This window comes from Ornithorhynchus anatinus, chromosome 10 (assembly GCF_004115215.2).
Source record: "Ornithorhynchus anatinus isolate Pmale09 chromosome 10, mOrnAna1.pri.v4, whole genome shotgun sequence".
Lineage (NCBI taxonomy): Eukaryota > Metazoa > Chordata > Mammalia > Monotremata > Ornithorhynchidae > Ornithorhynchus > Ornithorhynchus anatinus.
The window spans coordinates 40,147,959-40,161,231 of record NC_041737.1 but is presented as its reverse complement, the minus strand read 5'-3'; the positions used below and the strand labels follow the sequence as shown (position 1 = coordinate 40,161,231).

Sequence of the window (13,273 nt, the reverse complement as noted above, 5' to 3'; positions counted from 1 at the left end):
CACAGACAAGTAGGAGGAAGAACATGTACTGAATCCCCATTTTACTGAGGTGAGGAAACTGAGGCACAGAGAAATTCAGTGACTTGCACAAGACCACACCGCAGGCCAGTGGAAGAGTTGGGATTAGAACCCAGGTCCTCCAGGTCCCAGGCCCTTGTTTGTTCCACTAGGCCACATTGCTTCTGCCTCCTGGCTGCCTCCTCACCAAGATACTTCTGTAAACTCCTGAAGAGTAGGGAACCTATCCACCAACTCTGTTTTGTTTAAATGGCATTTGTTAAGCACGTACTATGTGCAGAGCACTGTTCTAAGCACTGGGGGTGATACAAGGTGATCAGGTTGTCCCACGTGGGGCTCAAAGTCTTCATCCCCATTTTAGAGATGAGGAAACTGAGGCGCAGAGAAGTTAAGTGACTTGCCCAAGGTGGCAAGTGGTGGAGCTGGGATTAAAACCCATGACCTCTGACTCCCAAGCCCGGGCTCTTTCCACTGAGCCATGCTGCTTCTGTTGTGTTGTACTTTCCCAAACACCTACTATAGTGTTCAGCACATGGTAAGCACTAGGTAAACACCATTCATTGATTGATTGACTATACACATTGGTTATGCCCTGCTCTACCGAGCTTTTGGAACCCCACGTGGGCAGGAAAGGTTACCCCTAAATGGTCCCCCGCCATGGATGTCTTGGACCTCCCCTCTCAAACATGCCTCCCTACCCCTATATGCAGCGATTCCCTCCAGGTTGGAATCCACGTCCTTCTCCTTCCTGTGGAGAGGCCGGGAGTGCGGTTAGACAACCATCAGCGGCCACAAGCCAAAACGCTGAAAATCGCTAATGAATTCTTGGCCGCGTTCTTATTAGCCCAACCCCATTACTGCTAAATGGAACCCAAGGGAAGGAAATGGGTTCCTAGAACTATCGCGGTTTATTTTCTCGCAGATGCGGGTGGGGCTCGTCTTCGAGCATGGGCGGTGATCCAAAGTCAGTGAGGAGGAAAAGGAGAAAACTGGAGAGAGCGGGAGGCAGCGGGACAGAAAGCAGAAGTCAGAATAATGGAATGACACAGGGAAATTAGAATGAGAGACTAAGATAGACATTCAGAGGGATGGAGAGCCTCACGGAGACAGTGCCCCAGGCAAGAGTAAATAGACTCACCCACTCCTTTTCCGTAAACTGACAAAGGCAAGAGTCGGGGAGAGGCCCAGCGGAGAGCAACCTGCCCCCGAAAACTCTGTCAAAGCCAGACTCAAGGTTCAGTGGGAGGATTCCTGGGGCTAGAGTCCTGTAACTCTGGAATCGGCAGCAGCTCCTCTATCCTGGGGAAGGAGTAGAACTCCATCAATCAGTGGTATTTATCGAGCGCTTACTATATAGGGTGCTGAAAAAAGAAGGGCTAATTACTAACCGATGACCTTGTTCATTTGTACATTTTACATTTCTCTCGAAAAAATGAGGACTTAGGCTAAAATAGCCCTTCCCTGCGTGTCTGCTGGACCTCCAGTGATGATGATGTTAATGCTGATTCCATCAGGAATAATAATGATAGTAATGGTTCATTCATTCAGTATTTATTGAGCGCTTACTATGTGCAGAGCACTGTACTAAGCGCTTGGAATGTACAAATCGGCAACAGATAGAGACAGTCCCTGCCCTTTGACGGGCTTACAGTCTAATCGGGGGAGACGGACAGACAAGAAGAATAGCAATAAATAGAATCTAGGGGATGAACATCTCATTAAAACAATAGCAAATAAATAAGTAATGGGACTTGTTAAGTGGTTACTATGTGCCAAGCATTAGGGTAGATACAAGACAATCAGGTCCTACACGGGGCTCACAGTCTAAGGAGAAGGGAGAACCTGTATTGAATTCCCATTTTGCACATGAAGAAACTGAGGCACAGGGAAGTTAAGTGACTTGCACAGGGTCACATACCAGACAGGTGGCGGAGGCGAGTTTGGAACCCAGATCCTCTGACTCCTAGGCTCGTACACTTTCCGCTAGGAGAAGCCTTAATTCTGGGACCTCAGGACTGATATTCTGTTCAAATAGGTTGGAGTGCTAGGAATTTGCACAGTGCCACCTTCACATTCTCTTCCCGATAGTCATGTTCCCGCTGGGACGGGAGTGCGAAGAACTGAGAGGCGGGCAAGGGCGCAGGACATTGCGAAGTCCCTGCCTGGTCTTCACCCAAACGAGCTGGCTTCAGGAAGAAGCGGGTCTAGAACCCAGGTCTTCTGATTTCCAGAGCATTCAGTGCTCATTCCTCTGAACCAACAGTTAGGATGCACTGGAAACTATTAAGTTATATCCAAATGTCTGGAGGATGTTGATAAAAAAATTTGGTATAGTTGAAAGCCTAGTTTTACTACTCAAAAACTTTCTGGTAAGCTATGAACAAGAATAAAATCACATAAAGATGAAATTTGACAAAATATAATCAAAAGTCTTAGTTATACTGTTTTTTGTAGTTGTTTGTCCCAGATACTTCTAGTAGTTTTCTTTCAAGGCAATTTTCTTTGCCTAGTTTTGAACATTTGATCAGGGTTTGAGGTGAGTAGTATTAAAGTCTGCTTAAGCTTTAGTGAATATAAATATTGCTGGAGTTTATTTTGGATTTTTTAATAGAGAAGGGTAGGCTCAGCAAGGGAAGACTTTTGTAAATTGCTATAAAGCAGAGAGGCATAAGAGTTTCAATGGGAAAATGAGCTGGAGTTTGCATAAGTATTCAATCCTCTCAGTATATCAGTCCGCTACACTATCCACGTTAATTGGATGGAAAACATAAAATATTAATGAGCCATGTAAAGGTGATTATCAAGTTATGTCATCTGGCTTTTCATTAGAAGCAGCACAGTGTGACTTCAATTTGTACAGATTGCTCCTCTTACCTCTCACACTTCAAGAGAAATACTAAGTCCAGCTTTGGTGGGTAATCTTTGGAAAATATATAAAGTACTCACCAAGGAAGAGTTTTATCATGTGTTGAATTGTTCTTGCCTTCATTTGTAGAGAGTTTCCTTCTGGATCTTCCTCATTAGCCAGGCTTAGATCTGGGAAGGGGGAGACTGCGCAAGTAGTCCCAGGAACCATAGTCCCAGAAGCCCAGCGACAGCTCCAAAAAGCTGCTACGCAGATATTTTGTAGGAGTGAGGAAAACTCTGTGCCTTAAAATGTAATTCAAGACTCACCAGTTCTCTGACCCCCTCCTCTGCCGCACCTCAGGGGACTTATATTCATGAATACGTGCACATAACATAAATTAACATGAAGCGGGGGGGAAGGTCTTTTCTCCCATTTTTCTCTCCTGCATGAACCCTCAGTGAGCCGTGCCTGCACATTTTGCCCATAAACCTCATTTTCGTCTTGAGTCCAGGAGCACAGAATGCTGGTTAAAAATCAATTAAGGTAGAAGAACGTTACCTGATGGTGAGACACTCCGCCTAACCTGCATGTTCATTCTTGCTATTAATCCCAGTGAAAATCCCATGACCGTGAAACTTTTATATGTGTAGAAAGTTGCAATTGGGGAAATCATCGATCCTTATTTACTAAGATTACTTTACTCAGCACTGGTCAAATCTGTAAGTTGTTGTAAACGAACCCGTATTTACTTTTTCCTCTTTTTCTTTTTCAGCCTTTTGGTCAAGAAACAATTCACAAAATCTTCCAAACTATATGCAGCAAACTTTCCACACTTAACAAATTATCCTCTAATAGGGCTGCTAAATACTTCTAAGCACTTAGTACAGTGTTTTGCATACAGCAAGTGCTCAATAAATACGATTGAATGAATGCTAAATTGAACCTCTAACAATGATAACTGAAGATCTCTATGAATTTTTTTTTTTTTGCATTTGTTATTTTACTGGGTGACCTGGAAGTTTCTTTTATTAGTTGTGTAATTATCTGCTGACATGAGTCCTTCTCTTAAAATAAGTTCTTAAAAATGTCAGCATTTGGAAGTAATGCATTATATGTTCTCTCAAAGTCTAGATCAAGCTGTATTAGTTTAGTTGCTCCATGAACACATTTTAATAGAAACCCAGCATGCTTCATCTTTATTTTATTTCAATTAGGGCAATTGAGCAATTGTTTGAATATGTCTTTGACTAAATTTGATTATGAAAAATGGCTAGCATGCCTCCCATCTTTAAAGGAGCATGGAAACATAACTTTAAAAGAGGAGAAAAGCTCTCAATTTACAGCAACAAAATAACTTTGATGGCTGCAATGTCAGTTCCTATTATGTTCTATTAGGAGGGAAATGGCCTGAAACATGTGGGCATTTGAAAATTGGGATTCCGAGAGTGAATTTCTATTTTGAGAATATGGTCGCTCTCTGTGAAATGTCCTGTTACTGCTGACTGCATTAACCTGTGGAAAAAGAATCAGTGTCAGGGCCAAATGAATGGAAAATAACTTGCCACAGAGTGCCGACTGGCTTACGTGTTGGAAGGATAAAAATACTGCTATAGGTGTATGCTAAATCAGTCTTAATGGGCCACGTGGTGTTAAAAGCCTCGTGAACCTCTGTGTGTGTGTGTGTGTGTGTGTGTGTGTGTGTAGTATATTTTGTAAGTGTGATCATTGAAAAAGAAGTGCAGAGTGTCACTTTATCCTTGCAAGCCACCTTCTAACTGCAGTCCCTTTAACTCACAGGGTGGCCCCCCTCCCTAACCCCTTTGCTAACAAGTTGTGGTCCTGTGTCCCTGGGTGGCAGGCCCACCCGTCTTCACCAAGCTGCTGCCCAGGGAAATGTCACTTTATTGTCTGTGCTGCTTAATGAAGAAGGACTGGACATTAATCACGCCTGTGAAGATGGCTCTTCTGCCTTGTATTCTGCTGCTAAGAATGGACATACAGGTAAAGATAGACCACTGTATTCCGCTGTTCATATCCAGAAAATCCAGGACTTGTGAGCCTTTTTGGGGTGGGAGGGGAGGAGATGCTCAAATGAATGAAGGTTGTTTCACATCCAGCCGATAAGGTATAATGGTTAAGGTTACGTTCATTAATGCTGGAAAATTATGGGAAAGTTCATTATAAAAAAAAAACACCTCAATAGTGTTTGAATTTCCTTACTGAGTCCTGGGACTGAGTCTTGCCTTCAAAACTGGGAGAGTGGGCCAGGTAGGGGAGAGTGAACTCTCAGTATCTTAGTCACAGCATCAGGCTATTAAACCCAATTAAATCCCTCCCTTTGTAAATATAAAGCCCTTACTGATTCAATAAAACAATCCACCTGTAATCACTGTGTTTGGGTCTGAGGTGAAATCATTCTGATTTGCTCCTCATAACAAGTCACTAATGCAAGTAAAAGGATAAGTATTTTCCAGGAACCCTTTTTAGAGCTGGGAAAGGCTAAAGTCATGGAACTTTTTAGCAGCTTGGTCTAGTTTTAGTTTCTTTATTTAGATTTTCTTGTTCAGAACTATCCAGTGCCACCAGGATTGTGCCAAGCATTTTACTAGTAATATAGGAGTGACTTAGGGTAGTTTTTTTTTCTCCTTAAAGTAAAAATCTTAGAGCCTGCAGTCTTTCGATTGGCGTAGGGAGACTGATGATTTGACTGCAGAAGCACTAGGCTTAGAGTGACTGTGATCACCCCCACGGGATTTCTGGGGAGTGGCCAAGATCAGGGTGACTGCGTCATACTCTGGACCCCAGCACGACTCAGGAAATCCACCCAGATCCATCCAGGTTGGCCTCTGGCCTCACCCGACCATGCCTCGGGCTCCAGAATTCCAGCAGAGCTAAGTCAGAAGTGTTTCAGGATGTGTCTGGGTGCAGGTGTGGGTGTCTTGGTGATTTATAATAATAATAATGGTACTTGTTAAGCGCTTACTATGTGCCAACCACTGTTTTAAGCACTAGAGTAGAAACAAGTTAATCAGGTTGGACACAGCCCCTTTCCCACAAGGGGCTCACACTCGTAATCCCCATTTTACAGATGAAATAACTGAGGCACAGAGAAGTGAAGAGACTTGCCCAAGGTCACACAGCAGACATGTGTCCAAGCCGGGATTAGACCCAGATCCTTCTGACTCCCAGGGCCGTGCTCTATCCCCTAAGCAACATTGCTTCTCAAAGTGTATCAATGTGTGTTCGCCTATGTTTACCCAAAGGGTGGCCATTGTGTGATTATGTCTATATGCTTCTGTAGAGTGTGTCTGCTAGAACCATAAATTGCTCTGTTTGAGTGTTCCCTGGCCACCCTCAGTTAATGTGGGGTCTGAGAAAATCCAGTCGCATTATTCTGGGGGAACTTCACCAGCCTCCCCCCCACCTCCCTCTCCTGGGTTGCGCTCCCCTGGACTGACTCAAATCTTGCTGGGCTTTTAAACATAGACATGGCTTTCCCAATCCAGTGTCCCTGGCCCCTACAGAGTTCCCTCAGTGGAGTCATGCCAAGGATGAAGTGAAATTCAGAAACCTGTGACGGTGAGATGTGGGGAACAGAGATCTGGGCCCTCCTTTCTCCCCAGAGATATTTTGAAGATACCTCATAAGTAACAAAGGCATCCTGCAGCAAGGAACGGAAAATTGAATATAAAATCCAATGAGCCCTATAAAATCCAATAGGCCCTATTGGAGAAGGGGATTTTCAAAGATTGTCTCCTAAACTCTGTCCTGTAGCATTTTCCACTACTGGGATTCCTCCATTCATGTCGAACTATCCTCAGCTTTTTGCAGAGCCGTCAAAATAATTAAAGAGAAAGGTTTGCGGGGGAGCCGACCCTAGCATGGCACAGTGGATAAGAGCAAGGACCTGGGAGTCAGAAGGTCATGGGTTCTAATCCCACCTCCAACACTTCTCTGCTGTGTGTCCTTGGCTCAGTCCCTTAACTTCTCTGGGCCTCAGTTAACTCATCTGTAAAATGGGGAGTGAGAATGTGAGCTCCACATGGGGCAGGGACTGTGTCTAACTCAATTTGTTTGTATCCACCCCAGTGCTTAGTACAGTGCCTAGCACATAGTAAATGCTTAAATACTGCAATTATTATTATTATTATTATTATTATTAAGACTTGTTGAAATATTGTCCAAATGCCATGTTAATCTGAAGGTAAGACAGGCAACTATTACTCACATGGTTTCAATGTCAGGCTGCTGAACTTCTCTTTATATAAATCCTTGCATTTTTTTTCAAAATCAATTGCGAGGGTGGGTAAGGGGAGAGTGAAATTGCAGAGATTCTAAAATTTTGTCAGCCGCTCAGATTTGTTGTTCTAGTATAAATGGGCTAGGTTTTAGAGATTGGGATGGGGACACCATCCCAAGTCCCCAAGAAATAGCGATGCATTCATCCAACTTTTTTTTTTTTCTGTTTAAATCCTCAGACTGTGTGAGATTGCTGCTGAATGCCAATGCGCAAGTTGATGATGCCGATAAAAATGGCTTCACCCCCTTGTGTTCAGCAGCCGCTCAGGGACATGTTAAGTAAGTGACAATCAGAGTAGATTTTCTTCTCAGAAAACTAAACTGGGAACGTTTGCATTTTCAACCCAGGAAATTTGGGTTTCCAAACTGTTACCACCAATGGCTTGCGAAAATTGAAACTCAACATGGCATATCCGTCTGATTGCTAACTAGCTCCACTTGGGTATGTGTATCATCAAATTAGAGAGCTGGAGGGAGCAGGGAGAGGTCATAGGCAGATGAATGACTAATTGATTCCAGAGAGCTGGAGACTTATTCTTTCCTGACAAATTCCCAAACTGGGGATTCCACAGAGTGGAGGGAAAGCTCCTTGCGGGCAGGAAACACATCACTTCATTATTCTGAGCTTCCAAAGAACTTAGAACACTGCACCTCACCAAGTGAGAGCTCAATAAGCACTGCTTCTACTACTACCTTCCCTCAGGAACCCATTCCTTATGTTGAATTCTTTTTTATGTCCAACATAAATCTCTCCGACTCTAATGGAAGTCCACTGCCACTTAGTTGATCCTTTGTGGACAAGGAGAACTGGTCTTCCTTTAAAGATTCTCTGAAGAAACAGTGTGACCTAGTGGAAAAAGCACGGCTCTGGGAGTCAGAGGACCTGGGTTCTAATCCCAGATCTGCCCACATATCTACTGTGTGACTCTGGGAAAGTCACTTAACTTCTCTGAACCTCAGTTCCCTCATCTGCAAAATGGGGATTCAATACTTGTTCTCCCTCCTACTCGGACTGTGAGCCCCTTGTGGAATCTGATTATTTTGTATCTACCCGTGTTTAGAACGATGCAGCAAATGTAATTGTCATTCCAAAACCCTCCAGATTGTGGTCTGGGAGTCAGGTGACCTGGGTTCTAGCCCTGGCTCCGCTACTAATGTGTGGCCTTAAACAAATCACTTAACCTCCCTAGGCCTCCATTTCTCCCTTTTTAGAATAATAAATCAATCAATTGATCGAGCATGTACTAGGTGCAGAGCACTGTACCGAGTGCCTGGGAAAGTGCAACACAACAAAATAACAGACATATTCTATGCCCAAAACGACAACAATTCCTGTCTGTGCTACCCCACGGGGATGCTGTGAAGATACAACTGATGTGAAAATGAGTTGGCAAAATTAAAGCTCTTTAAAAATTCCAGTATCCCTCAGAAAGGGTGGTGGTGGCAAAGGCAGATCCTGAATGTGACCCTCTTGACTAAACGATAAAGCATCTTTTACTCTCCCTCCATGCCAGGGGTTTGTAGAAATCAAGCAATGTGCCTAGTCAGGCTCAGACCCTGGGCATCCGCTCTGTCCTGGTTGTGGCCTTTCCTTGGGGTTTTTATGGACTTACAGATTTGTGGGAGCAGCTAAGTGTGTTTGTTTGGGCACGTGTGAAACTCGGGCTGCTGATGTGAGGGGCTCACCTACTTCTGCGGTGGAGCAGGGCTAGCAGGCCGAAGAGGCAGTGTCACTGGGGTGTGGTGTTCCTTTGACTCAGATTTCTCAGACGTGATACAAGTTGGACCTAATAATTTGGAAAGGCCGAATTGCAGGATCACAGTGGGTGATGACAGGGTGGACGCTGAATTATTGCCCCTCAAATCCCATATCACTGTTGAAACTCAAATGTGGCAGGTTCCCCTAGCTGGCCTCTGCTCCTTGTGGGCAGAGGACACATCATTTCTTTGTGTTTGTACTTCCCAAGCTCTTAGAAAAAGGCATTGCACCTAGGAGGCACTCAGTATTAATATGAAGCTTCTACTTTTCACCCCACAGTCCTTAGTACATAGTAAGCACTCGAAAAACACCACTGTGGCTATTATTACTACCTAATTGTCATCTCCCTTAGGTCTATGACATTGCACTCTCTTGTATCATATTGTACTCTTGTACTGCACACTATTATATCAAAGTGAATGGGAAATGATAAGACCAGGGTAGATGCACAATTCATAATGGAATGCTTTCTGATATAGGTGGTTTTATAGATTAAAATATCTAGGAATAAAATTTTTAAGATTGCTTTCCTCATTTGGCTAAGGAGGTGGATTGGTTCCCAAGCAGGCAATTAATTATAATCCTGTTTTCCATTGCAGGTGTGCAGAATTACTAATTGCATATCACGCTGACATTAACCATGCTGCTGAAGGAGGTCAGACACCTCTGTACCTGGCCTGTAAAAACGGAAATAACGAATGTATCAAACTCCTGCTGGAAGCTGGAACAGACCGAAGTATAACAACCAGTGTAAGTGAAAGACTATTTAAAAATGGTGGTGTGGGGGTGTATCTGCACTGCTAGAAAAAACAAGATTGTTTTCAATTCCCCAGGGATTTTAGGAGAGATTTCTTGGGATTAGAATGTGAGTGGCTTTGTGTGCATTTTTACGGCTACCTCTCCTGTTAGAGCACAAGTTCACCGTGGGCAAAGAACATGTTTTGAACTTTTCTTGAAATAATAATTGTATTTGTAGAACCGTACTAAGTGCTGGGGGAGATACAATATAAGCTTGTTGTGAATAAGGAATGTGTCTGTCTGTTTTTGTATTGTACTCTCCCAAGAGCTTAGTATAGTGCTCTGCAAACAGTAAGCACTCAGTAAGTACGATTGAATGAATAAATCAGGTCCCACAGTCTAAGTAGGAGGGAGTACAGGTATTGAAGCCCATTTTGCCGATGAGGAAATTGAGGCATAGAGAAGTTAAATTACTTGCCCAAGTCGGTAACATAGCAGACAGGTGTTATAGGTGGGATTAGAACCCAGGTCCTCTAACTCCCAGACCCAGGCTCTTTCCACTGGGCCATGCTGCTGTATTTTCCCAAATACTGATCCAGTGTCTTGCACCCAATAAATGTTCAAAAAACACAATATCATCACCACTATGTCCATAAAGTGTTTAACTAGTTCTAGATTTAGGGCAAGGCAGTAGAAATCGTTCACCACAGCAGAAAGAGACCTGCGATAGAAACTCAATTAGCCTTTGGTTGTTTTTTAAACATTTTGTTTTTATAATACAAGATATATAGGGGGATCATTCACCCTATTTAATTCCAAACAGCTTGGCTTTCTGTTGTTCTGCTCCTGTCCATTACTGAACTAGTACTGGACACCTTCAGTCTAAGAGGAAGAGAATTGAATGAGGAAAAGATGAAGGCAGCTTTAGTTGGTGAGCAAAAGGTATGGTGTAACCAGTGTTACTTTAAGTAAAGACCTGTACATCTAGGGAGAGAAACCTGTAGATATACAGTGTATTTCACAGGCGATTAGCGAATTCTCACTTTGGTCTTTCAATGAGAGGACATCAGAGGAGTTCTAAGGATTGAAAGTCTTACAAGGGCGCTTGCCTTACCTTTGTTATGTTAATGAAAAGGAAAACTAATGCCACTCAAAAGGGTAGATGAAAGTCCTTAAATTGATTATAGGGATTCCCAAATAAATCTCTGGCAGCAGACCTGTAGTGCAGCTGCAGTAGCTTCTTGGGGTATGAGCACCGTTGACCTTGTATTTTCAGTCTTTTCAAGCTGAAAGTACTCCCAAAATTGCTTTTTTCCAGGCATCATTAATTAAATTCAATAAATTAACAAAGCTGCCAAATTTGAGTTGAAAATGTGTGAACAGCACATGACCCTGGAAGTCAGAAGGACCTGCTTTCTAATATTGGCTCTGCCACTTGTCCTCTGTATGACCTTGGGCAAGTCACTTCACTTCTCTGTGCCTCGGTTACCTCAGCTGTAAAATGGGGATTAGGACTATGAGCATCATGTGGAACATGGACTGTGCCCAACTTAATTAGCATGTACTTTCCCCAGTACTTACAGTGTCTGATACATAGTAAGCACTTAACAGATACCGTAAAAAAGTGTTCACTGCCTCTGTTATCAGTCAATCAATGGTATTTATTGAGTGCTTACTGTGTGCACAGCACTATATTAAACACTTGGGAAAATTCAATATAACGAAGTTGATAGACATGGCCCCTGCCCACAGTGATCTTATAATCCACACAAGCTCTGAAGTCTGACAGGCAGCTCTTCCTCCTATCTAACCTAAATCCCTCCCACTGTAATTTAAACTCATTCCCTCGTTTGAGATCATTCATTTTTCTCCTGTGAACCTGCAATCTCTAATAGAAGTCTAGCAAACCACCCTGTGTATCAATGCCCACAGAATTAAATGAGCGCCTTGTAGACACAGAGCCTTCCCTGTTCTCAGCATATCAGGGACCTACAAAAGAAGAAGAGCATAGAATCCCTGACCTCGAGAAACTTAAAGTTGTACGCAAGATTGTTGAGTTTGGTGTGGAAGACGGTGTATGTATTAAGACCGCAGCCCCTGCTCACCCTCGAGGAAGATACCTAAATAACTTCCAAAACTTCCAGATACCACCGCAAATCTTGAGCCCTGAGGATTGTTAGCCAATAGGCAGCCTGAAGATGGGTTTCACAGATGTTCAGTTAAAGGGAAACAAGAGGTTTACCGAGGTTACAGAACTTTGGGGGGGGGCCTATCCCTAACCCCAGCTGGCCTTCTGGCTATTTGTTCTTGGCCAACTGACACCCAAAGGAAAACTGACCATGAAGCATTGTGAGAAGTAGCATGGTCTAGTGGATAGAGCACGGGCCTTGAAGTCAGAAGGCCGTGGGTTCTAATCCCTGCTCTTCCACTTGTCTGCCATGTGACCTTGGGCAAATCACTTCACTTCTCTGTGCCACAGTTACCTCATCTGTAAAATGAGGATTAAGACTCTAAGCCTCCTGTGGGACAGGGACTGTATCCAACCTAATAATAATTGTGGTATTTGTTAAGCACTTACTATGTGCCAAGCACTGTTCTAAGCGCTGGGCTACATACAGTATCTATCCCAGGCCTTAGTACAGTGCCTGTCTCATAGTAAATGCTTTACAGATGCCACTGGAAAAAAAAAGGTCATAACAGATCTCTGTGACCAACGGAAATGAAATGGGCTTAGGTTCACTTTCTACTCTTGACTTTCAGGATGGCTGGACCCCAGTCCACGCCGCTGTGGATTCTGGAAACGTGGACAGCCTCACGCTCCTCATGTACTACGGAGGGCCGGAGAGCGGGAATTCTGGGAGCAAAGATCAGACGGGCTTGGGGAGCCGAGAGGAGAGTCGGGGAGCCATGCCTGTCATTTCGGCCGATCTCATCAACCAGGCTGACAAGGAGGGTTGGACGGCTGCCCACATTGCGGCTTCGAAAGGTTTGAAGGTCAGTCGTTCTGAATGCAGTCTACTAAGGGTAGCTCTATTTGCTCCATTTTTAAAAATAGTATTTATTAAGTGCTTAGTAGGTTCCAAGTGCTATGCTAAGCGCTAGGGTAGATACGAGATAATCAGATAAGACAAGTCCCTCTCCCACCTGGGGCTCCCAATCTGAGAGGTAGAATAGGTTATTTTATCCCCATTTTACAGAAGTGAAACCTGAGGCACAGAAAGGTTAAGTGACTTGCTCTAGGTCACACAGCAGTTGACGCGGATCTGGGACTAGAACCCAGGCCTTTGGACATCCCTTTCCCTCCAATGTTTTTTTCCACTAAACCACTTTGCCTCCCCTTTCAAAGTCGCTGATAAACAGCTGCAGTATTGCTTTGTGCTTCTTGGTGGTGTTTCAAAATGGAGACCCTCAAGCAACAGTGGAATGAGGATAGAGCCGGGCAGAGGAGGGCCAGGTAGAGGAGCAGGGAGGCAGAAATTTGAGATCCATTTGTAAGTTTCATGCTGGAGATTTTGTAGTGTTGGCCACACCAGGTTAGGTGGGACAGGAAGTACTCGTTTGTTGCCAACCAGTCAAGGATGAGTATTTATTGAGTGCCTACTCTGTACCGA

General features: G+C 43.8%; 1 protein-coding gene across 2 annotated transcripts in view; it reads left to right on the top strand.

Moving 5' to 3' along the window:
* The window catches only part of CTTNBP2 (cortactin binding protein 2), a 127,759-nt gene that overhangs the window by 73,760 nt on the left and 40,726 nt on the right, over positions 1–13,273 (top strand). For both annotated transcript variants that reach the window (XR_005660399.1, NM_001242735.1), the window contains 4 exon segments: positions 4,664–4,867; positions 7,345–7,444; positions 9,524–9,674; positions 12,423–12,656. Coding sequence is in view for 1 of the 2 variants with exons in the window: in NM_001242735.1 (NP_001229664.1) it covers positions 4,664–4,867; positions 7,345–7,444; positions 9,524–9,674; positions 12,423–12,656 (689 nt within the window). In the remaining variant the exon portion in view is untranslated.